Genomic DNA, 25635 nt, shown 5'->3' with positions numbered 1-25635 from the left:
AACACAAACTAATGCAACGTGCCGTGGTGTAACTTAAAAAAGTTTTTAAAAAGTGGGTGGAACATAAATTGCATATCATATTCATGCGAAAACTGCGTACTATATCCACGCCAAAGCTCATTTTGACATGTGAGGGGCGCTCATACGTCAAAATGAGCTTTGGTGTGCATATGATACGCTGATACAATGTTATATCAGATTTAAAATATGCATAATAACAATTGCAGAAAAATGAGTATTAAGATGTCCGGAAATCAATTAAATAGTTCATTTATTGATATAGATCTCGTTAAATTATTGCATCTAAACACAATAGCGTTGTGCCAAGATCTTACACGTGAATAAAGGCGTACAGATTTGCACACTTTGCTTATAATCCCTGGTCTAGTCTGGTAAACTTGTCAGAAGTTCTCGTTTCTAATCTGCCCTCGTAGCCTATTTTCTCTCATCAAAACCGAATATCATCAGTACGTCAAGAGCAGGGACAGATTTTGTGCATTTTGTTTCGTGATCTGACCGGAACAAACAGAAAGTCTCTGCAACGGCGTTAAGCGTTCGATTAAAGCGCTAGATCGCCTCTTATTTAACAAACGAATGAAATGATGCTCTTCTAGATAACCAGAGATGTTTTGTTTGTATTAGTTAGGTTCATCCGTGAAGCAAGATGTTTGAAAAAAGTGGTGGGGACATGTCTCACCCGTCCCACCTGTAAATTACGCCTATGGTGACGTGTAATTCCAAAAACAGGTAAAACCCCTGTAAAAAACCAATACGGAAACCTCCTTCATATTTATACAGTACATTGTGCCCTATTTTACGGTTTACAGTGTAGCATTTTCTTGTCAAATCAGTTTTTCTGAAGCCAGGCGTTGTGTGTTGAGTTCATTATGAGGCCGAAGCAGATTCACACACACATCCTGATACACAAGGGTCTTATTTTTTTGGCATCACTGGTGTTTGCGTCCATCGCTCTTCATCGGTTTATCCGTTCTGTACTGTAGCAGAAAACCTCTTTTAAATCACACAAACAACTCATTATGAACCAGAATCGAGTGTATCCACACGAGCCACCTACGAACCTCGATCCCTTTAGATATAATCTGGCCTTTTTCTGAGCGCTCACCTTATTAATGAAGCCACAGCAGATCTCTGACGGTCTGAGAAATCATCTGCCCTTGCCACGAGGGATCAATGTCTTGTGTAATGTTTGCAAATATTTCAGGTTTTGATGTGCTTTATCTGCTGATGGCCTTTATTGATTTTGTTAAGCTAACTGTGGATGCTCCGAGATGTTGAAACGGTTCGATACTCTGCTGCGAGGATAATTGACCGCCGGGTGCTTTACTGTAAGATCTGCTGCTATAATAATACAGGGCTTTCTGAAGCCTCCGCAGCCTGGATATGATCTGATATAATGGTCACCAGCGCTCAAATGCTTGGGTCAGTACGGTTCTCTAAAATGTCTGTTTCGTCTGTTCACCGAGGCTGCATTTATTTGAATGGAAAATAGTAAATACTGTAAAAATGTGAAATATATTTATCATTTAAAAGAACTGTTCTCTATGTGAATATATAGTGAAGTGTGATTTATTCCTGTGATCAAAGCTGAATTTATCATCATTACTCCAGTCTTCAGTGTCACTGATCCTTCACTAATCACTCTAATAAGATGAGTTATTGATGATCAACACACATTTATGATTATTATCAGTGTTGACAACAGTTCATATTTATGTGAAAGCAGTTTCTTTCCAGGATTCCTTGAATAGAAAGTTCAAAAGAACAGCATTTATTTAAAATAGAAATCTCATTATAAATGTCTCTGTCCTTTTTATTTATTTATACAATTTAATGCATCCTTGCTGAATTATATATATATATATATATATATATATATATATATATATATATATATATATATATATATATATATATATATATATATATATATATATATATATATATATATATATATATATATATATATATATATATATATATATATATATATATATATATATATATATATATATATATTTTTTTTTTTTTTTTTTTTTTTTTAAGTAAGTCACACTTAATGGTAATGTGTAATGAATGCATCTTTAACATCTCAAAATCTTGTGTACAATTTTTAATGTAAAAAATAAGTATTTTATGCGCACAGAGCTATTTTACAATACAGTAAAAATTGTGAGATTTCTACAATTACTGTTTTCTATGTGAATATATAGTCAAATATAATTTATTCCTGAGATCAAAGCAAAATGTTAAGCAATATTTAGTGTCACATGATCCTTCATAAATCATTCTCATATGATGATTTGCTGCATACATTTTTTTTTAAACCATGAAACTTGTTTTAAGGATTCTTTATGAACAGAACGTTTAAAAGAACAACATTTATTTGAAATAGAAATCGTCTTATAAATGTCTCTACAGTCACTTTTGATCATTTGAATGCCTCCGTGCTGAATGCAGATATGAGTGTATGTTAAAGTCGCTGAATGGCGGTGTGTCTTTAACATCTCTTTGAGGGCCCAGGGTGAAGCTGAATGGACTGTTGTCAGAAACACATTTACATGAGGCACAAAGCCTTCCTCCGAGCGGCAGGATTCAGTGTGTGTGTGTGTGTCGGCAGAATGCTTTGCGTTACATTAAGACTCAGTGTAATTACCGCATGCTAATTCCTGCCTGTTGTGATGGTTATGAGATCGCTGCAGTGGGGGAGATGAGGGAAGTGTGGAGGATTAACATGAGGTCGGAGCCATCGGGACAACAAACACTACAGTTAACTAAACACTTTACTTTAAACGCCTTTATATACAGTATTCACTCCAAAAAATGCTGCGTTAAAAACAACCCAAGTTGGGTTGAAAATGGACAAACCCAGAAATTGGGTTGTTTGAACCCAGTGAATGGACCCACTCAAACAACCCAACTTCTGGGTTTGTCCATTTTCAACCCAACTTGGGTTGTTTTTAACCCAGCAGTTTTAGTGTGTAATGCCTTATAAAGGTGTGTTTAGTGCGTTAATTATGCCTTATACAGACCTTATCATGACCTCATAAATATACTTGTTAAATGTGTGACAAACAATCAGTTTCTGATGTAACAAGGATTCTGCAAATATTAATGCATTTGGACTTTGGTTACAGTTCTTTATGAAAAGATATGATGTGTTACCAACACATTTTTGGTCACTTAAAATAAAACCCCTTAAACATATTTTAAAGCTTCCAAAGAAACATTTCTCGTTTTCATTGTTTAACAATGCTGAAAAATATATTTATGAAAAAAAACAATAACCAATAAAAATTACAAAAGCAACCAACAACAACAAAAAAAAAGCTAAAACTTGAACAAAGTGCAAATATAAAAGCGTTCAGCACACAGACTGTGGGGTTATCTCAGTGATGCTGTAGTAACGCTGGAGTCGATGCGTGGCCAGATTTGACCAGCTGGAGACGTGCTTATAGATAAAGAGCAGAGGATCCAGAGGAGGGAGAAAGAGGGATAGAAGAGCGGAAAAGTACAGGAAAGCCGAACCTCCCCCCGCACACGCTCAGCTGGGAGGGATTGTGAGAGCGAGAGAGAGAGAGAGACAGAGAAACGCAGAGCTCTCTCTGTCTCTCTCTGTTCCCATCCTCCGCTCTCTCCTGCCATCATCTGTTTTGTCCTCCCATCCTCCGCTACACACTCACTCACACACAAACAAACAAACACACACATACTCACTTATACAAACTCACTTACACACTCACTCGTACACACACACACTAAACTTTCACTCTTACTGACCACAAACTTTTGAATGATATATATATATATGTATGTATATATGTAGTATCATTTTCTGAGATCATAATATTATTCTTTAGCCTGCCGTGGTCATCCTCAACTCTAGTCAGAATATGAGTCTGATGCTCATTGGGCTGTGATTATGGGGCGTGTTTCAACCCAACCAGGAAAGACCTCGATTGGACAGACCAACAACCAATCAGAGCAACAGAGCAACGTATTGTCAAATGTCAACAGACAGAGTGTTGCCAAGTCCGCATTTTTTTCCGCAGGTTGTTTTCTATGTCCAAGGGTTGAAGGGACTATTATGTGATATATAGACCCATGAGTGCAAATTTTAGCAGCAACCTTGCCAAAATAACACACATTTTACCCCCCAAACGCCATTTTCCCCCCGGAGAACCCCCTGAGAAGCTATTATTTAGGGCTAGTAGTTGGCGGATTTTGTTGTAAAAACTTGGCAACCCCGTCTGCACGAGCGCTGGAATACACGATCTTTGCCGGTGTTGTAAAAAAATTAAATTATTTATTGATACACAGAGTACTTACCCAACATGATCATCATTTCTGAGAGAAATAGTGAAGGTGATGCAGATACAAACAAGCTCTCCGTTTAGGATTAGAACAAATATAATCCCAAGCGCCTTTGATGACGTGATGATTATGTTACTGTTGATCATCTGTCCATCATCGTCTAAAGCCCGCCCTGATGATTTCATTGGTCCGAACAGTTTCTGTTCGGGGATAATTACTCCTCTATGCAGCGATGCCAGACCGAACCGCCCAACCTAAAAATGTTGTGGGCGGGGCTAGGTTCGGCTGGCATCCAGGCTAATTATTTTTCATCTTTTTCATTGATTCTGGGGTGAAATATGACCTGCGGTGTTGCCAATTTAACAACTTTGTGGAAATGTTCACACTCTGTTAGCAACTTTATTCCTTCTTCAAAAAGGCGACTAGGGCCACATCTCTACAGGGCTCCCGATATAACCCGCGTTCTGTGGTCTGACAGGAAACGTCCACGAGAGCAGCTTTATTTGGACATCGGGCTGTTAAAATACAGCACGGGTTAGGACAGACAACATTTCATGAGTTTTTGCTTTAGCTTCTTTCCTTCCGGTGTCAACACTGCAGAGAAATCTCACGTCAAATGCTGGACTTTTAAATCAAATGTTCATGACACGTTATTTCTGTCTACAAACGAATCTCAAGCATTTAAACTGAAATGTGTCGATCATGAGAGGCATTTCACGTGGAGTGTGTTCAAACTTTGGGCCGATATTATAGATCAAAATGATGTAATTGTGAAAATATGACACGATCATACACTCCCTTTCAAAAGTCTTGGGTCGGTAAGATTTTTTTAATTAATATTTATATTCAGCAAAGATGCATTAAATTGATCGGTGAAGACATTTATAATACTAAGATTTTGGTTTCTAATAAATGCTGTTCTTTTGAACTTTCTATTTATTTAAGAATCCTAAAAATAAAATAAAAACATTTCAATGTTTCCACAGAAATATTAAAGATATGGAGCATCAGATCCTCATCTGAGAGTGATTAGTGAAGGATCATGTGACACTGAAGACTGGAGTAATGATGATAAATTCAGCTTTGATCACAGGAATACATCACACTTTACTGTATATTCACACAGAGAACAGATGATTTACACTGGAGGAATATTTGCTGTGATATTGATTAGATAAATGCAACATTGTTGAGCATAAGCGATTTGTTTTAAACACATTAAAATGTCTAATACCAACTACAAACCTTTGTACAGTAGCGTATCTTAATAGCAATACGTGAATATACACTGTCAAAATTGTATGATCATTGATTTTTACTAGCGATTTTCAACTTTTTGAATAAGAATGAATGATTCAATTTACACTGGAGGAATATTTAGCAATATTTACTGTATGTTTGATCAAATAAATGCAGCCTTGTTGAGCAGAAGTGACTTTAAAAATATTACTGACCCCAAACTTGAGGACATTTGTCTGGTCCTCACTTGTTGAAAAGGCTTATAAATCGGCCAAAAATATGTTTTTATTTATATCTGTTGTTCTGCAGATGTTTCTGTGATGGGTAAGTTTAGGGATAGGGGTTGGGTTAGGGGATAGAAAATATCATTAACCTGATATAAAATCAATGAAAGTCGATGTAATGTCCTCACTAATATAGTGTGTGAGCCTGTTTATGTGGTTTATGAGGACACAAATTTGTATAACTACATGGGTATTACACTGGTATTACTCTATAAATGTGGTTTATGAGGACATATCAAATGTCCTCATAATTCAAACGGCCTTAAAAACATACTAAAGGATGTTTTTTTGAGAAAGTAAAAATGCAGAATATTTCCTGTGATGGTTAGGTTTAGGGTGTGTGTGTGTGTGTGTGTGTGTGTGTGTGTGTGTGTGTGTGTGTGTGTGTGTGTGTGTGTGTGTGTGTGTGTGTGTGTGTGTGTGTGTGTGTGTGTGTGTGTGTGTGTGTGTGTGTGTGTAATTTTATTTAATATACAACATAGCCATTTTTTTATCACATATGTTTTCACGAGAGGCAGTCGAAGCCACATTTGAATTTTTAAGCACAAATTCCCGACTCCCTGAAAAGCATCCCAGGATCGTCCAGTTGGTGACGGGGCAGAATGAGACGGGGCGGGGTGTGTGAAGTGACGCTGTGGGATCAAGTGTGTGAAGGTGCGAGAGAACTCCAGGTTTATAGGCTGGCCATGCACTTGAAAGAGAGGGCGTCAAATTTAACCAATCAAAGGCGGCCGGGGTGTGAATAAAGGAAGCCGGCGTTGGAAGCGGTGTTTTCTCATTGAAGGAAGTCGCTCATTTCACATGCACTGGTCAATAATTTACGGTTTCAGATGCCTCCTGCATACCGTAACATCTGCTAGGAATTCAAGGCAAATGGTTTGAGGTCACAGGGATGGGTCAGTGTTACAGTAGTTCTCTCCATTTGACAAATACGCCACCAGGGCATGAAGTCACACTTTTGTGCTCAACACTGACTCATTTGCCAGAAATAGGTTGTCTTGTGTGTTGAATTAGGCTTTGCTTCTGTCTATAGAAGATGCATGTGTTAAAGCAGTGCTTCCGTGATTTTTTCTAGGCTTGGTTGTGTTTATGGGTGTTACACTGCAAAAAAATGCTTTTCTTACTCAGTATTTTTGTCTTGTTTCTAGTCCAAACATCTAAAAATTCTTAAAACAAGAAGTATTTACAAGACAAGCAAACATAATTGTCTTGTTTTGGGAAAAATAACTCAACATGAAGAGAGTTTTGCTTAAAATAAGATAAATAATCTGCCAATGGGGTGAGAAAAATAATCTTAATTCAAACAGAAAACAAGATAATTTTTCACCCCCCACTGGCAGATTATTTATCTTATTTTAAGCAAAAACTCTCTTCATTTTGAGTTATTTTTTCACAAAACAAGACAATATTTTTTACTTGTAGTAAATGTTTCTTAATGTAAGAATTTTTAGATATTTAGACTAGAAACAAGACAAAAATACTGAGTAAGCAGGTACTCTTTGCCGTGTACGACCCCTGGCTCAAGGGAAGCAACAAAAACAAGTGACACACTCAAATCAAATATTAAAGCTCAAAAAATAGCTTTATTAACTAAATTAAGGTAACATTAAATAATAGAATGAAAACAATTGAAGAAGATAATGTTTCTGTGTCCGTCAGTAACATCAGTGTGTAGGGCAAAATGCATGAGTGGAAGTGAAAAATGGTAGTCTAGAAATCTAGACGCCCCCTAGCGGCTGCAAATCTAATCTGCCGCGAGTGTCGTCTAGCAACTCTCAATACACTTCTGAGCTGTAAACGCCAAACTCTGGTCGGGCCAATCACATCGTGTATAGAGTCGGTGGGCGGGGCTTAATATAATGACGGCCGAGTTGCGTTTGCGTGCTTTTCTCTGAGAAAAGAACAAAGAACGGCACTGAAGTCATTCTTAAGAAGGGAAGATGTGTTCTGAGTTTAGCCGACCGGATACGGTGAAAGTTTAATCTATCAACAAGCTCTGCTTCACCTTCGCTGCTCTGGTTGGTTGTAGCGCTATCCTATCGCGTGCAGAGGGAGTTTGAAAGACAACCGTTTATCCGCCCCTCAGATTGAGCTGATGGTGAGTTTCCAGACCAAACATCTTGATGTGGGTCTGGCTTGTCAGGCTAGAAAAATGGAGCATAAATGCAGAAAACAAACATAACATAAGCAAAGTCTAAAACCAAACAAAGTCCAAAACCAAAGATCCTCAAAGTTCCCAAATCCTCAAATCCCACTTGGCTCAACTGGACATCTCTTTTTAAAGGAGCGTTTGAAGCACTGGACACAGGTGTATCCAGTAGACTGCTTATTGGTGGAAACGGGTGCCAAACAGCAATACTCAAGACGAACAGCAGAGGGCGTCACAATGGCGCGCAGTTTAACATGTCTTAATACTTTTTTCTTTTTTTAAAACACTGTATTTTTTTTCTATTCTCCCTTTATTCCACACCGCTGTCTCCACTGTCCTTTGAACGGCTCGTTTGCTTCCTGCTTCTATGAAGCCCATCCCTCTGAAAAACGCAATGCTCTTAGATTGGTCAGATGGCCAAATGTAGTTTCCTGTATTTTTATTGGCTAAAGTGCCAAGCACAGGTTAAGGCCACGCCCCTTCCCATTACGGGCAGAAGTCTCATCTGCGGAGACTAGCGAGGGTTTATGATGTCACCAACCCAGGAAGAAGCTCGTTGTAGTCCAAACCGGCCATTTTTGTAGGCAATAAACTGCCAACAGTTTATTCTGTCGACAATATCTCAGTTTGGGTTGAACTTTCAGCGCTGTAACTTTGCAGAGACTGTTTATGCTCAAGCAGCGACATTACACACTAACTAAAGTTAAAAAAGTCAAATCGCATCACACCACCCCTTTAAAGTCTCGTGTAAGGCTCATCTGAAAGGAAGCTGTGCTGCATCCAGTACAGAAAGCTCTCAGTGTGTTAAAATTCACCGTGAATGCCAATGTCATTCAGATGCAAAAGTTTAACAGATCAGCCCGAGTCTGATGATTTACATAGATTTATATGTATGTATGTATGTATGTATGTATGTATGAACTATATATATATAGTTTGTTACACATATAACATTTGAACTAAACCTTAATACATGAAAAACATGCATGGATTGATTGAAATTGAAATGATTGACAGAAAATGTTTGCAACAAAACTCACAATGCTTGATTTTATATCACAAATACACTATTCAAAAGTTTGGGGACATTTTTAAATGATTTTGTGCGATCAAAAATACAGTAAAAATTGTGAAATATTATTGCAATTATGTTCTCTGCGTGAATATATCTTAAAATGTGATTTATTCATCATTACTCCAGTCTTCAGTGTCACGCGATCCTTCAGAAGTCCTTCTCATATGAGGATTTAATGCTGAATATCTTCTTTTTCATTTCATGCTGAATATCTTCTTTTTTTCAGGCTTCTTTGATGAACAGACAGATCAAAAGAAAGAAAAAAATGGTAACCTTATACATGTATTTACTCCCGTTGGATCAAATGAATGCATGAATGTTTTTCTTCTGACTCTTTTGGAAGCACTCGATGAGACATGTTCCCCCAGCAGTCATCTGTCCATTCCTGCGTAAACCCTTCTGCTTCAAGTCAAAATCTGAAGCTTTAAAGCGCTGAAGTAAGCTGAAAGGCCACACTTAACACGTGTGTAACCCTGGACTGTCCCGGCGCACTCTTGACCCCTTCGGCTCGCTCGGCTCCTCGGAAAACACTGAAACGCCGCTGCTTTGAAAGCCGGATGAAAAGGCAGCATTTGCACTGTAATCATACAGTCCTAAAGAGGAGGAAAGGCCCGTCAGATGGCATGAATGGCCTGTTCTTGACTCCGCTGTGCTGACGGGCCGCTGGAACTCCCTCTCGTATTGAGAAAGAAAAGGCGCTGGGCCGTGACCCTGTTTTTATGACTTGAACTCTCTGTTAATGGTCCACAGCCCCGGCCGTTGACCCCGCCGGCTCTTTCACCGGGAAATCATCCGCGTTTGTGTTTATCGCCTTGACTTTCGGTCAGCTTCCGCTTTTATAACACGTAGACCTTTCATCGCATGATCATCTTTACACAAACCCAAAGATGGTGTCTGTACACTGCAAAAAATGCTTTTCTTACTTAGTATTTTTGAAATACTAAATATCTAACAATTCTTACATTAAGATCCATTTACTAGACAAGCAGAAGTAATTGTCTTGTTTTGGGACAAAATAACTCAAAATGAAGAGAGTTTTCGCTTAAAATAAGATAAATAATCTGCCAATGGGCTGAGAAAAATAATATTGTTTTAAGATTATTTTGCTCACCCCACTGGCAGATTATGTTGCTTATTTTAAGCGAAAACTCTCTTCATTTTGAGTACTTTTTTCCCAAAGCAAGACAATTACTTTTGCTTGTCTTGTAAATACTTCTTGTTTTAAGAGTTTTTAGATGTTTGGTCTAGAAGCAAGACAAAAATACGAAGGAAGAAAAGCATTTTTTTGCAGTGTATGAGACAGGGTTTTCCTCCAGAAGGCTCTAACGGGTCCCCAGAACATTTCAGAGAATAAAGACAAAGTAAAAATGGATAAAGTCTACCGAATATTCGAATTGGTTCATTTCTAAATGTTTCTCTCCTTTCTTGGCGTATACATTCCAGAATTGTATATGTTTGCTTTGAGTCTTTAGTGAGTTTTTCTCACTATATAGTCACCTTTATCTTTTCTTTACTGTTTTCTTAACGTAGTATGTACACTGCTTGCATGCATTTACTGTGAAAGTTGTATACAAATAATTATTTTTAATTGAAAATGTTCTTCAGGTTTATACATCCAACAGTAATAGCCAATTTAAGATGGAAAGCAACATGTTGTATTTATAATGTAACACTTAATATTTATCTAACAGTTTAAATATTTTTCGTACATAAAAATAAATTGATTATAGGAAGGGGGTCCCTCAAAAAAGCTCATCATATTTGGGCGTCCTTGGCATTATAAAGTTTGAAAACCCCTGTGATACGGTACAGCTTTATTAATGCACAAGTTTTTGAGTATCACTGCCGATTCTTCACCATTTAACATCGGAAAGCATCCGATTCTTCAGTCACTGTATGTGTGAGTGAATGGCTCATTAGAGCGAGCGATTGGCTCGGGGACGGATGGATGGATGGATGGATGGAGCACATGCTGGCTTCAGGGTTAGCTGAGCTGGTGACTCTGACAGCGGGCGAGCGAGGGAGCGAGGGATGGGCGAAGAGAGGGAGGGAGGGTTAGTGTTTCCGCTGCTCTCGCTTTGAACCCTTTCTTCGCTTAGTCAGCCGCGGTGAGCAAGCACATTCCTCACGCATTCACGGTTACCATAGCACCGACCCATCTGGTCACGGGCCGGGGGAGGTGTGTGTGTGTGTGTGTGTGTGTGTTTTTCCCAAATCACACACTTCCCTACTGTATAGCATTATGTGAAAATAGAAGTATGTCTGAATCCACAGTACTCATAAAAGAGCCGGTCGTCTGATGTGTATCTGATGGACACTTCAGCGTCCCATGAGGCCACGGGAGAGGGTTTGGGAATGACAGGTCACATGATAATGACAACATGGCGGATGTACTCTGAAAAAAATGATTTTCACTGCTTGTTCAGATTGCTTAGTAAAAATGAGCTAAAGCAACACAATTGCTATGCATTTTGTCCAAACTTAATTTGATTGTGTTCAATCCACTTAAATATAAGTCGAATTAAAGTGAAACTTAATCCGTTTGTGTTGATCCCATAACATGAATGATGTGTTGTAATAACTGAAACTGGGCGGGGCTTGTTAGTTCCCAGCATGCTTTGCATATGGCTAGATCAAGAGAGAGTAAATGTTGTTATTTTATATGTAAAAGTGTTTTTTTAAAGTGTATTTTTGAGCAAAATGAGAAAGGGAGACTTGATTGTGTTTTATAGAGTTTAATATTTAATTATGTTGGATATCTTCATATATTTATAGAAGAGTGGAGCATTTGCTTAGGCTGTGGATTGATACATCTAATGTCATTAAGGCTTTGCTGTAGGAGCTTTTAATGCTTCGCATTTAACATGCTAATGTGTGCTCTTGCTAGCTAGAAGTTTGTAAACCAGCTAGTGCAGTGTTATAATTCAGTTGTGTAACATTAAAGTGTATGAAATGGAAGTGGATGAATGAATATATGAAATTAAATGCCTGAATCATGACAGGGAGTCATGTAAAGTTCACTTTGAAACTACTTAATTGAGTCACTTAAAGAGTAGTCATTCCACGATAGTGAAGTTACATCAACAAATGATGTTTGTTTAACACAACTGATTAATGTGGGACCGATGTACGCAATCAAATCATCTAAATCCAACGCATTTTTTCCCCCAGTGTACGTCCAGATCACATTCATACGATAGAGAACAGGGGTTTTCAAACTGGGGTCCAAAGGGAGCTCTGGGGTCTGTGGAAAAGTCTACAGAATAAACATATGAATGCAAATAAATAATGAATAAGATTAAAACAAATATGTTATAAAATATTAAATTACAGACATATCAAACATAATTAATACAATTTAAATAAGTAAATACTTTTACTTTATTTATTAAAATATTAATATTAAACGCATTAAAATGTCAAATACCAACCTCAAACCTTTGAACAGTAGCGCATCTTCATACACTCTAAAAAACTCGGGGTGGTAAACAACCCAATGTTGGGTCAAATGTGGACCAACCCAGCAATTGGGCTGTCTTAAGCAAATATTTAGCCCAACCGCAGGGTTAAAACAACCCAATTGCTGAGTTAGTCCATATTTGACCCAACATTGGGTTAAAACAACCCAGCATTTTTTAGTGTGAACCAATACGTGAATATACACTGTCAAATTTTGTATGATCATTGAGTTTTTACTAGTGATTTTCAACTTTTTTAATAAGAATGAATGATTCAACCAATTTTTTTAATTCAGTTTAGTGTAATTTAAGTTGAAATAACATCTAAGTAGATAGTTCTAAAATGTTCGTTCAGATGTATATATGTGCATATGATGGTCCTGATCTCTGTGTGTGTGTGTGTGTGTGTGTGTGTGTGTGTGTTTCTCTCAGATGACCAGGCTGAGCAGCGCTCTTGTCTCATCTGCGGAGACCGCGCCACAGGACTGCACTACGGCATCATTTCCTGCGAGGGCTGCAAGGGCTTCTTCAAGCGCAGCATCTGCAACAAGCGCGTGTACCGATGCAGCCGCGACAAGAACTGCGAGATGTCCCGCAAACAGCGCAACCGCTGCCAGTACTGCCGGCTGCTCAAGTGCCTGCAGATGGGGATGAACCGCAAAGGTGAGAGAGAGAGAGAGAGAGAGAGATTAAATCTTTTATTTATACATTTATTTCAAAACAGATTCCTAGAAACCTCATATTATTTATACACTGTAAAAAATGTGGAATTTTTTTTACATGGCTGCCTTAAAATGTTGAGTTCATTGAAATTACAATTTTGAGTTAATACAATGGACATTTTTGAGATTCGACAACCTTTATTAAAATATTATTACAAGATTTTGTAAGCACATTGGGTAATTGTGTGTGTTTTATTTCTGATGACGCAGTGAAACTACATAGTGCCATTTTCATGATTTATCTAATTTTTTATGTGGTTCAGATACAATAATATTTTGAGTTTCTATTTATTAAACCAATTTCCTTCATTGTATCAACTCAAATTTTTAATTTCAATAAACTCAAAAATTTTTAGGCAGCCAGGTTACTTACTTTTTTAAGTTAAACCAACAAAAACCAACAACAATTTTTTACAGTTTACACAAAAATGCTTTTCTTACTCAGTATTTTTGTCTTGTTTCTAGTCCAAACATCAAAAAATTCTTAAAACAAGAAGTATTTACTAGACAAGCAGAAGTAATTGTCTTGTTTTGGGAAAAGAAATACTCAAAATTAAGAGTTTTTGCTTAAAATAAGCTAAGTAATCTACAAACAAGTGTGTGTGTGTGTGTGTGTGTGTGTGTGTGTGTGTGTGTGTGTGTGTTTGTGTGTGTGTGTGTGTGTGTGAGCCTGTTTATGTGGTTTATGAGGACACAAATTTGTATAACTATGGGTATTACACTGGTATTATAAAGGTGGTTTATGAGGACATATCAAATGTCCTCATAATTCAAATGGCCTTAAAAACATACTAAATGATGTTTTTTTGAGAAAGTAAAAATGCAGAATGTTTCCTGTGATGGGTAGGTTTAGGGGCAGGGGCAGTGTAAGGGGATAGAAAATACGGTTTGTACAGTATAAAAACCATTACGCCTATGGAGAGTCCCTGTAAACCACATAGACCAACATGTGTGTGTGTGTGTGTGTGTGTGTGTGTGTGTGTGTGTGTGTGAGTGTGAGTGTGTGTGTGTGTGTGTGAGAGAGACTCCTATGGTGTCAGGAGCAGAACCGGCACCGGAGCGCTCTCCTACAGCTGCTGCTGAAGCTACACTCACACCAGCAACCAAATCTTATGGCATTACCAATTTCAGAAAAATGCATTCATATTCTGGGAGAAAAATCTATTCTAAAAATCACAGTTGATTACAACAGCAGCAAAATATGTGACAGCCTGCCACAAACTAAGGGAATCAGCCAGTGGACAAAACTAAAGTCAGAATATTCTCATCTCGTCTGAATGTGCATAAATGTAGAAAACTTATTATTATTGTTTAATTATTTATTTTTCTTGTCTTAATTATTTTCTTGAGAGAGAGAGAGAGAGAGAGAGAGAGAGAGAGAGAGAGAGAGAGAGAGAGAGAGAGAGAGAGAGAGAATTCAATTCTTGAAATTCTTTAGCTGGTGTGTTTTCCAGCTGGTTTAGATGGTTGATCAGGTGACCTGCTTGGACTAGTATGAACTGGTCAACACCCCCCAAGAGAAGGCACAATTCATTAAACCAATCAGCACTGCCCTCTAGTGACCGTCTCAGTAATGCACAAGGGCTGAGCTCGGAGTGAGCCTGAGAAACACTATAGACACAGCATTACTTTAGATCTCATTGTTCACGCTCATAGTTTATGTTTGGGTTAGGGCGGAAATATCTTCAGGAGATGACTGTGGGTTTATCAGAGCTTTTTATTATTATTATTATTATTATTATTATTATTATTATTATTTACTTTAGCTGTACAGAATATTCCTCTTAAGACTGAGTTTCTACAAATGGTCAATGCAAAATCGGGAGGTCTAACTAGAGTGGTAAATACACTTGACCATACTTTTACCTATTATGGAAATAATATAATTAAATGTAAACTGAATGATTTTGGACCCATAATTGCATTTTGACTGCAGTTAAATAAAAAAGTATTATTGTTTAAATTAAATGCAGTTTTTTTGCAGATTTTAGTGCTGCTTTTTTTTTAACCTAGAACTTAAATAAATCTTTATATGTAATTTCATAATTACTCTTGTTGTCTTTGAAATATGGTTGTACTGCATTTATGGAAAATAAAATATATTATTTTAAATATGAAATATATTCTATTGAAACGTGTATGTCACAAAATGAAATGTATTTGTAATTATGCATTTGTAATTGTTAGTTGTAATTTAATGCATTTAAAATGTATTCACTTTAAATGTAATATTTGATGATAACACAACAGTTAAAATTATAGACATGTGCTTTAGTATGTCAGTCAACACATCAAAATAAGTGCTTCTTTAAAGTTTATTAAAACATAATGATCTCAAATGTACTATAAAGTAAAACTTTAATTTTGAATTACCAAAGTGCATTTGGTTACACTTTATTTTACAATTGTTACATGCAGTTATTATAGTAATAACAGTAAATTATGCAGAATTACATGCATCAAACCCTAACCTTAGTAAGTACATGTAGTTAATTAATATTACTCAGTACTTAAATATATAATTACACTGTAACACAGGCATCTTAAAATAAAGTTTAAAAGTACTTAAGCGTGTTAAGTGCTCTTAAGTGGCCTTGTAGTTCAGTAATATTTCATTCTCTGCAAGTACAGTTGCTTCAGATCTACTTCTAACTCGTGAAGTGCACTACACTTGCACATTCAATATCATTTAGCACACTTTTTTCTCAAGATAAGAGAAATTTTGTCCATTAAAAAACAGTTTAGCCACTTTAATCTAATTGGATGAGCCACAGTTTTGTCCTCATCAAATGAAACTCTATTTATATAGTACATAGTGTGCATATGCTGGACCTTGACACTGGCTCTTATGCAGATAATGTATGTTTGGAGATATTATATTACACTGGATGTCTCTTATAATGTGTCTACAGCAAATCAAATACTTGATCAAAACACTTTCTGTGTAAGTTGAATACAGACGGCAGTCCGCCGGAAGCTATTTTACTTTATATAGTATTAAGTATATATATTTTTCTCACAAAAACCCATTGATTTGGTTCAGAAGGCCCTTATTAACCCTGTTTGGAGCACTTTTATTATTTTTATAGTCACTGCCATTATAAAGCTGGGAAGAGCCAGGACATTTTTTATATAACTCTGATTGTGTTCGTATGAAAGAAGAAAGTCATACACACCTAGGATGACCTGAGGGGGAGTAAATCATGGGGTCCTTTTCATTTTGGGTGAACTAACCCTATAAGGTGATGATATATGGGGCAATTTTTTTGGCCAAGCAACATCCCGCGGCACCATTGCTCAAAGTTGCCCTGAGAATCATTCATCACCTTTAGATTCTGGTTTTGTAATGTCTGCCGTTCTTCGCCAAAGCGTTTGCGTTGCTGAAAGCATGCCGCTTTTGTTGTTTTTCAGTGTGTTACATCTAAATGGCCTACATGATGGACACACAAACCTCTTTGAATGTTGAAAAGAGGCGAAGCATTTGAGAATTTCGAAGGTAAAATTCTTTTTAAATGTACATTCAGTTCACCATTTGGTTTTGTGTTTTACAGCAATCAGAGAAGATGGCATGCCGGGAGGCAGGAACAAAAGCATCGGGCCTGTGCAGGTACCCACTTTATACACACACACACACACACACACACACACACACACACACACACACACACACACACACACTCACACAGACGCACGCACGTACAGACGCACACACACACTCACACAGACAGACAGACAAACGCACGCACGTATACACACATATACACACATATACACACAGAGACAGAAGCACGCACACACATACACACACAGAGACAGACGCAGGCACGCACGTGCACATACACACACACACACACACACACACACACACAGACGCGCACACACAAATGCACACACGCATACACACACACACACACACACACACACACACACAGACACGCACACACACGTACACACACACACAGAGACAGACGCACGCACAGAGACAGACGCACACACACACACACACACACACCGACAGACAGACATGCACACACACACACAGACGCACGCACGCACGCACACGCACACACACACACACACAGACAGATGCGCACGCACACACACACAGACAGACAGACAGACACGCACGTACACACACACACACACACACACACAGACAGACGCATGCACACACACGCACACACAGACAGACGCACGCACACACACGCACACACAGACAGACAGACACGCACTCATACACACACAGACAGATGCAGGCACGCACGTGCGCACACACACATACACACACACACACACACAGACAGACAGACAGACAGACACGCACGCACACACAGACAGACACGCACTCACACACACACACACAGACGCAACACACACACACACACACTTTTCTCTCAAAAGAAATGAACTGTTCCTATCTGATGAGATGGCCTGGCCGGATCTCTTCTCTCTCTCCTGAATGAATCCCTCGTCCCCTGCTCTGCCGTTCCTCCAGAGATTGTCTGGTGTCCGCCGTGTGTTAACGCTTGTGTTCCTGCGGCTCGAGGAAACAGAGCTGATTCGTTCCCTCCATTTGAAGATGTTAATTTCCTTAGAGCAGCCGCTGTCCTCAAGGCCACAGTCTTTCTTCTCCTTCATTGTCAGCTGACCTCACAGAAGCATTGTGTTTCGCAGCTTGTCTACACTCACGTGGATGTTTTTAATTCTCATATGAGGGAAAATGTTTTTTGTGCCGTGTAATAATCCAAAGCTTGGCCTTTGCTGTTGAGGTCTGTGTTATTTTAGATGTAACTTTACCTCGTATTTCTCCGACATCATTCTGATTATGAGGCTTCAGGCTCCATTCAGTGAGTTTAAGCCTCATTTATTGTGTGTGTATTTGACAGGTGGAAGTGTGTATAAAGGCGTAGCTTGTTCCATACAGCGCTCTTGTTTGCACCTGATCCCAGCACTACAGAACGCCTCTTATTGACTCGGCCTAATTGCCTCTGCTACACACAATGGCAGGTTTCTTAACCTTAGACAAAATAAAACACACTTAAAGATGGCTTGAACTCATCGATTGGGATTTTTTAGTGCACGGCCTTGACTTAAACGCTGGTTTGTCTCTTTCTGTCGTATTGGCATTAAGAGCCATAATAAGGCTCATGGAGTTGCGCTTCGTGTCAAAGCGCTGTCTTGTGCTCTAAAGTGACAGTATGAGACTGAATCTCTTTCACGCTAGCAACGTACGGTCACAGTAACAAAATTTCAGGATAATTTAGTTGGCAAATAGATCCATTGTCAGTAGTGCAGCCTTCTGTTGGTCAATGCCTTACATTTGTGTGACCATCTATTTCACGTGAAATCCTATTGAAATGACTGCATTTTACTGAACAACAGTAAATATGATCAGACTAGAGATGCATCGATGTATTGCCGCCGATGTTTATCAGCCGATTTTTGATCAATTTAAAACCATCAGCCTATCGACTATAACATGAAAAAATTAACCCTCTGGTGGTGTTCGCATGACGGTGACAAATGACAGAAATATTCTTATTTCAAAGAAATGATTGGACCATATTTAATATTTTATGGCAGAGTCCTGCACGGGTTCGGGTACCCGACGGGTCGACCCGCAAATTTTGCTGAAACGGGTGAAAAACCTTCCGCTCTTGTGTGAAATTTTGCACGCAAAACATGTACTGAACAACGATAAACCTCTAGACCTTTGCAAACTGAGTCCGATATTTTTGCATGCGTTTTTTCGTAATTCGTCACGCACAGAGACTTTGCGCACTGAGTCTGATGCATATTAATGCATGCGTTACGAAAAAAAACTTAAAACAATACAAAATAACGTCTTCAAGTATTGAGGATTATTTTTTTCCCCTCCCTCTTCTTGAAAAGAGAAAAAGAAAGAGTAAATATTGGGTCCATCCACTCCTTTGGTTGCATAGAGAGGAGGGAGAGTTCCACCTCCTTATCAAGGTGCTGCGAGATTATGCAGAACGACTCAAAGTGTACTTTCGAGTGTCAGTAGCTCAGTTTAATGCTTTGCTAGTGATACTGTAGCCACATATAAAAAAAGAAGACCACCAATTTCCGTGAATCAATTGATCGTGAACAGAAACTGGCAGTATATATCTAAGGTAGCTATGTCTCCACGGGGACTTGATGTGCTAATTATAGCAGTGATATAATAATATCTGTAGTATTTTTGTTACAATAATATGTATGGTGGCTCTGAGTTTTCAAAACGTCTCTCAAAATGCGTTTTTATGGCCGCATAAACGCAGATAATCAGACCTGTTTCGAATTTTTTTTTGACGGACGAAAGTTTCGGAGTGTGCAAGCATTATTGACATAGAGTGAGGTCGAATTTATTTTTTGACCTGTGAAAATTTTGCATGCGAATTTCAGACTCCGTGTGCAAAGACCTTTAGGCTTAAATTCAAATATGAATAAAATATGCAAATATGCATGACCAACTTGATTTCCCATTGGAAAATCTTTCGCCCTCATGCCAAACTCCAGATCGCGTGGATTGCAATTTGAACGTTTTCACTTGCAAAAATGAATGAATGAATGAATGAATGAATGAATGAATGAATGAATGAATGAATGAATGAACCGTTTGAGAATTTATATCAACAATTTCTCTTTGCGCAGATTACCGATGAGGAGATTGAACGGATTATGTCCGGACAGGAGTTTAAGGATGAAGCTAACATGCCGGAACACACTTGGGGAAACAACGGCGACAGTGACCACAGCTCTCCCGGAAACGGCATCTCTGACGGGAATCAGCCATCGCCTTTATCCACACTCTCATCCAAGTGAGTATTCCCGCTCCGTCTGTGGAATTCAGGAATAATTCTCAAATCACATCAAGCCAATCAAAAGACTGGATTCCTTTTCATTCGCCTCAGACGCATTGAAATACTCTGCAAAAAATGCTTTCCTTACTTAGTATTTTGTCTTGTTTCTAGTCCAAACATCCTAAAACAAGAAGTTTTTACTAGACAAGCAAACGTAATTGTCTTGTTTTGGGAAAAAATAACTCAAAATTAAGAGTTTTTTTTGCTTAAAATAAGCAAAACAATCTGCCAATGGGGTAAGAATAATAATCTTAATTCAAGCAGAAAACAAGATTATTTTCTCACCCCATTGGCAGATTAATTTGCTTATTTTAAGCAATAACTAACTTAATTTTGAGTTATTTTTTCCCAAAACAAAACAGTAATTTTTACTTGTCTAGCAAATGTTTCCTAATGTAAGAATTTTTAGATATTTTGTCTAGAAACAAGACAAAAATACTAAGTAAGAAAATAAATGTTTGCAGTGTAAACCCGTTGTGCATGTGTAAAGTGTACTCGTCTTCCTCCCTGTGTCCCGCAGCCGCTCTATGGAGCTGAATGGCTACACCGCTGCTCTGAGGGAACAGTATATTGGCAATGCAATGGCCCAGCACTACCAGTTCCTGCCTCACCTGTTCGGATACGCCGCCCAGCCTCGCAGTCTGTACCCGCAGAGCCATACGCTCATCAGCCAGCTGGTGGCAGCAGAGGAACTGGCCCCGCTGGCCACGCCCATGCTCATCGAGGACGGGTAAACCACACCTCCGGCTCCGCCCACATTCAGACCAAAACACAAAAAAATGCGTTTCTTTATAAGTATTTTTGTCTTGTTTCTAGTCAAAATATCATATATTTTTTTGTGTGCTTTTTTGCTTAAAATTAGCAAAGTAAGATGCCAATGAGGTATGAAAAATAATCTTGTTTTCTGTTTGAATTAAGATTATTTTTTTTACTCCTTTGGCAGATTATTTAGCTTATTTTAAGCAAAAACTCTCATAATGTTGAGTACTTTTGTCCCAAAACAAGACAATTACTTTTGCTTGTCTAGTAAATACTTCTTGTTGTAAGAATTTTTAGATGTTTGGACTAGAAACAAGACAAAAATACTAAGTAAGAAAAGCATTTTTTGCAGTGCTCTCCCGTCCCATCCCAATCCCACAAAAAAACTGGGGAAAAGGCCCATCCCATCCCAATCCCAGAGGAATGACTCCCGTTCCCTCACACTCCGGTGTTGCATTTTTGGCCGGAATCCTTCAGTTACAGTAAAACATTCAGTACTGATCACAGCATGCCCATGCCCAGTTGAATAAAAACCCAAAATGTCGTTAAATCAGGCTAGCAACATTAAACCATCTTAACAATGTGCCAAATCATGCTAGCAAACAGGCTAGCACTGTGTTAAATATTGTTAGCTAATTGTTAAATCATGTTAACAACATGCTAAATAATGCAAACAACATGTTAGCAAATGTGTTAAATCATGCTTCTAACTGCGTTTGTGCCGTGACTCTCGCTCGGCTCACTCACATTATATTGAACACACACAGACAGTTCTTAATTGTAGTGTCTGTTCTCTAACTGAACTGATTTTATGAGGATGAACGCGGTGGGAAAGTGATCCAGTAGCGGTGGCTTTGGGAGTGGCCTCACAGGGCATTGAAGCATTCTGGGAATTGTAGTCTTTCATCCCAATGAGACAAAAATAAATGTTCTGTCTTTTCTCAGTCTAGATTCAAAAATAATTTAACATTTCTACTACATACACAACACAGTTTAAATACAGAGCTTAATGCTAAATCACTGAAGTAACCCTTTAATGAAATGATTGTGCCAGGAGAATAGTGTGAGAACTTTATTATGTCTGGTCTCTCGTATCATTTCAACGACCTTTGCATTTTACACATGGATGATTTCAGTGTGGACGGAGAGAGCTTTGAAACAAAAAGGCCGATTTCAAATGTAGTTCGGGGGTGGATTGCTTTAATTGTGGGTCTATTAGCCTATTATTCTTAAAGCTACACTGTGTAACTTTTTTAGTTTATTCTTAGCTAAAAACACCTAGTTCTTTCAAAAATATATGTGCTCATTAATGTATATTTACTTCTTTCAAGCTATAAAGTATTCTTGTAAGTTTATAATATGCCATTAAAAACACATACGGGTGAGGGGTTCGAATGCCGGTCGCCATGTTGCCCCTCCATCTTGAAAGTACATTAGCCAAAGAGGGACATACCCATAAATTCAAGCTTCGCCTTTTGCGTTTTAACACTCGATGGCACCGTGTCGAATGTGAAGAGGAGGATTGCCGTGATAATCTTGGACTAAATCGGCCACCGTAGGAGTTAAAACGAAATCAGAATTGAGAGGAACAGAAACTATTATTCACTGGATGGTCATTTACCTTTACACCGCTAGATGGGGGAAAATATCACACAGTGGAGCTTTAATGAAAAACACAACAACAACAACAACAATGTGCAATGACAAACTCACTTAAATAGGCACTTAAGAACAAACTCACTTAAATAGGCACTTAAAAACAAACTCACTTAAATAGGCACTTAAAAACAAACTCACTTAAATAGGCACTTAAAAACAAACTCACTTAAATAGGCACTTTTACATGAAGCTTTGAAACCAAATCTTCCGCGATCCTCTCGTCTGTCAGCTCTCCTCACTCCTCACATGTGATGAATGAGATCTGACTCCTGCTGCGTTTGTGCCGTGACTTTCATTCCTAAAATGCTTTAGTAAGCAGACACGTTCAGTTTTTATTTGTCCTGTCTGTTCTCTGATGGTGGCGGCGGTGCCACGGTGTGCACGCAATGGGACCGGTGTTGAGTCTGAACGCCGGCAACACAGACTATCATAGCTAAGGTGCACCTTAATCCACGAGTCAATGTATAAACAACCCGCACCCGACCGATGGTTTCAACTAACCAACTAAAAGAAAATATGGTACCCGACCGCTTCCTGACCCACATTTTTTTTAAAGTAGTAAATGCTCATCGCAGCTTCAATTTATTCATTTATTTCCTTTCATTTTCTTTACAATTAAGATGCAGCATGTGTTTATCCAGTCTAATCGGAGTGTGCGTCTTCCCTCGACTTTCCCAACAAAAATCCTGCCCCCTCTCAGAAAATACATAAAACTGACATTACTGAGCTATATGCGTTTAAAGGTAGCCTGTTCAAATGGTCCAATGGCATTGCTCAGTTCAGCGTGTTGGGAAATAGCCAATCGGCCATTTTGTCCCGCGTCAGGAAAGGGCTATAAGGTGCCGTTGTTGGCCTTAAACAGAAGATTAGCTTCTTATTTTTAGCTTTTCTCGCGCTGTGTAGAAATAATATTGAATCAGCTGTCCCTAGGATGAGCCGGTTTAATTCTCGCCTGTATGACTCGACCTGCGGAGCTGAATGTGCGCTCACTGCTGGAACGCAGAGGATCCTCCTGGCCAATCGATTTCATAGGAAACTGTGTCTAGTACTATATCAATTACAAAGGTTTAATTGGCATCTTTATTTCAAATGACCCGACTGACCGCGACCTGAATATCATTAATAATATTTTTGAATGACTCGTAACCGCATGCACCCGCTCATTTTGGATCAACTGATGTGCAAAGTAAAACACTGATGTTTGTAAAGTGTCCAAATGCTGATGGCGCGCCTCACTCTTGAAAGTGACAAACTCTTGATCTCACTCTTGCTCATACCTGTCAAGTATCCCGTTTTGGTCAAGAAAGTCACATATTTTTTAAACGTATTCGTTTACGTTATATAAAGACTTTACGTTCTGCATAATTAAGGGCGTGGTTACTTTGAGTGACAGGTGGATAGCCATTTATCTGCCGTCTATAGTCATTGCGTCACCTCAGCTCCGCCCACATCCCGCCTTTTGCCCATTTTCTGTTATCCGGGAGTGACACGCGATGACGCGCTCGCAAGATGGCGACGGCCAGCTCGTCTCTACTTTACGCTTCAGAGCAGCTCATCGGAATCCTATGGGTGACGTCACGGACACTATGTCCATATATTTTTTTACAGTCTATGGACGAGTGACAACGCAGGAAAAAACAAAAAACAAAACAGAGACGGATGATGTAAACCCTTGTGTAAATACCGTGATCAATGGGACAGCGAATGTAATTTTCTAAAGAGGAGCAGGTGGGGGACAGTCACGTGTTTTGTAACTGTGACTTCAGCATCTCACATCCACATCATGTGCGACAGCGGAAGATCTTTTAAAGTGACAGTAACCACTTATAAGTAAAGAACAAAAGTAATTGCTCACTTAATATGCTCTGCTCTGGACTAAATAACTTCAGTACCTTTAATAAAGATTAATCTATATATAATTCATAACTTATGCAGTGCAAACTGATAACAATGTATGTATATTTCCTACTTACAGGTAGGTAGAGCACAGGTACAAATGAAATGTATTATTATTATTATAGGTTTATGTGAGGATTTAGGGCCATTTTGATACCCAAATGTTGACAGGTAGCGCTTGCTCTCCGTTGTGTCAGGTATCGTGTCACTCAGGTGGAGCTGTTCGCTCTGCTGTGCCGGCTGGCAGATGAGCTTCTCTTCAGACAGATCTCCTGGGTCAAGAAGCTTCCGTTCTTCTGCGAGCTGTCCATCGAGGACTACACTCGGCTCCTGAGCGCCACCTGGCAGGAGCTCATCCTGTTGGCCTGTCTGACGGTCTACAGCGCGCAGGTGCTCGGGGACCTCGCCGGCGTCACCGACAAATACACGCCGTCGGACGAAGAGCTGCAGAGGTGAGGCTTGAGGAACACGCTTCTCACGCTCATTCCCATTCCTGCTGCTCGTGTGTGACTGGAGGGCTTGTTTAGGCTTCAGATAATCTCAGGCTTCTGTGTGTGTGGGAAAGAGGCAGAGGAAAATCTCACGTCTCGGCCTGTATTTCTCCATCGCCATCAAATCTGACGCCCGTTTTACACCTACTTTTTGCGGTGGGTATGCGGTATATGTGAAAGCTTACGGATACGCATACGGACTGCAGACGGAGTGTGTGTGAAACGGGCGTTCCCGGTGTGTGTTTGTGAGAAACTATTTGAAAAGCTATTTACATTTATATTAGGTTTTTTCCTCCCCAAACTTAAATATTCTCCATTACAGATTCAATAACAATTTGGGTGAAAAGTTTAATAGATTGTTTTAGTATTATTTGTTATGTATAATATATTTTAATTGGACAATAATAGTTGAATAATAATACATTTTATATTGTGTAAAATAATTATTATAGCTTTTAAAATTATTTTTTATCTAAATGTTTGCCTTAATTCTCACTCTTTCAATATCTGTTTGCGTGTGTGTGTTTGAGTGTGCATGTGTGTGTGTTAGCATGTGTGTATGTTTGCGTGTGAGTGTGTGTGTGTGTGTTCGTGTGTATGTTTGCGTGTGTGTGTGTGTGTCTGTGTGTGTGTGTGTTTGTCGGTGTTTGTGTGTGTCTTTGTGTGTATGTGTGTGGCTATTTGCATGTGAGGGTGTGTTTGCGTGTG

General features: G+C 38.8%; 1 protein-coding gene across 6 annotated transcripts in view; it reads left to right on the top strand.

Moving 5' to 3' along the window:
* The window catches only part of nr6a1a (nuclear receptor subfamily 6, group A, member 1a), a 222164-nt gene that overhangs the window by 181921 nt on the left and 14608 nt on the right, over positions 1-25635 (top strand). For 3 of the 6 annotated variants that reach the window (XM_067412430.1, XM_067412431.1, XM_067412435.1), the window contains 6 exons: positions 9306-9347; positions 12970-13200; positions 16811-16866; positions 19914-20080; positions 20643-20852; positions 24634-24888. In XM_067412430.1, coding sequence (XP_067268531.1) covers positions 9306-9347; positions 12970-13200; positions 16811-16866; positions 19914-20080; positions 20643-20852; positions 24634-24888 — 961 coding nt within the window. The remainder of the gene's footprint in view (positions 1-9305; positions 9348-12969; positions 13201-16810; positions 16867-19913; positions 20081-20642; positions 20853-24633; positions 24889-25635) is intronic. The other 3 variants (XM_067412432.1, XM_067412433.1, XM_067412436.1) reach the window with 1 other exon arrangement.

This window comes from Pseudorasbora parva, chromosome 13 (assembly GCF_024679245.1).
Source record: "Pseudorasbora parva isolate DD20220531a chromosome 13, ASM2467924v1, whole genome shotgun sequence".
Classification (NCBI taxonomy): Eukaryota; Metazoa; Chordata; class Actinopteri; order Cypriniformes; family Gobionidae; genus Pseudorasbora; species Pseudorasbora parva.
Note: the sequence above shows the minus strand (reverse complement) of the source record. Positions and strands in the feature narration are given on the sequence as shown.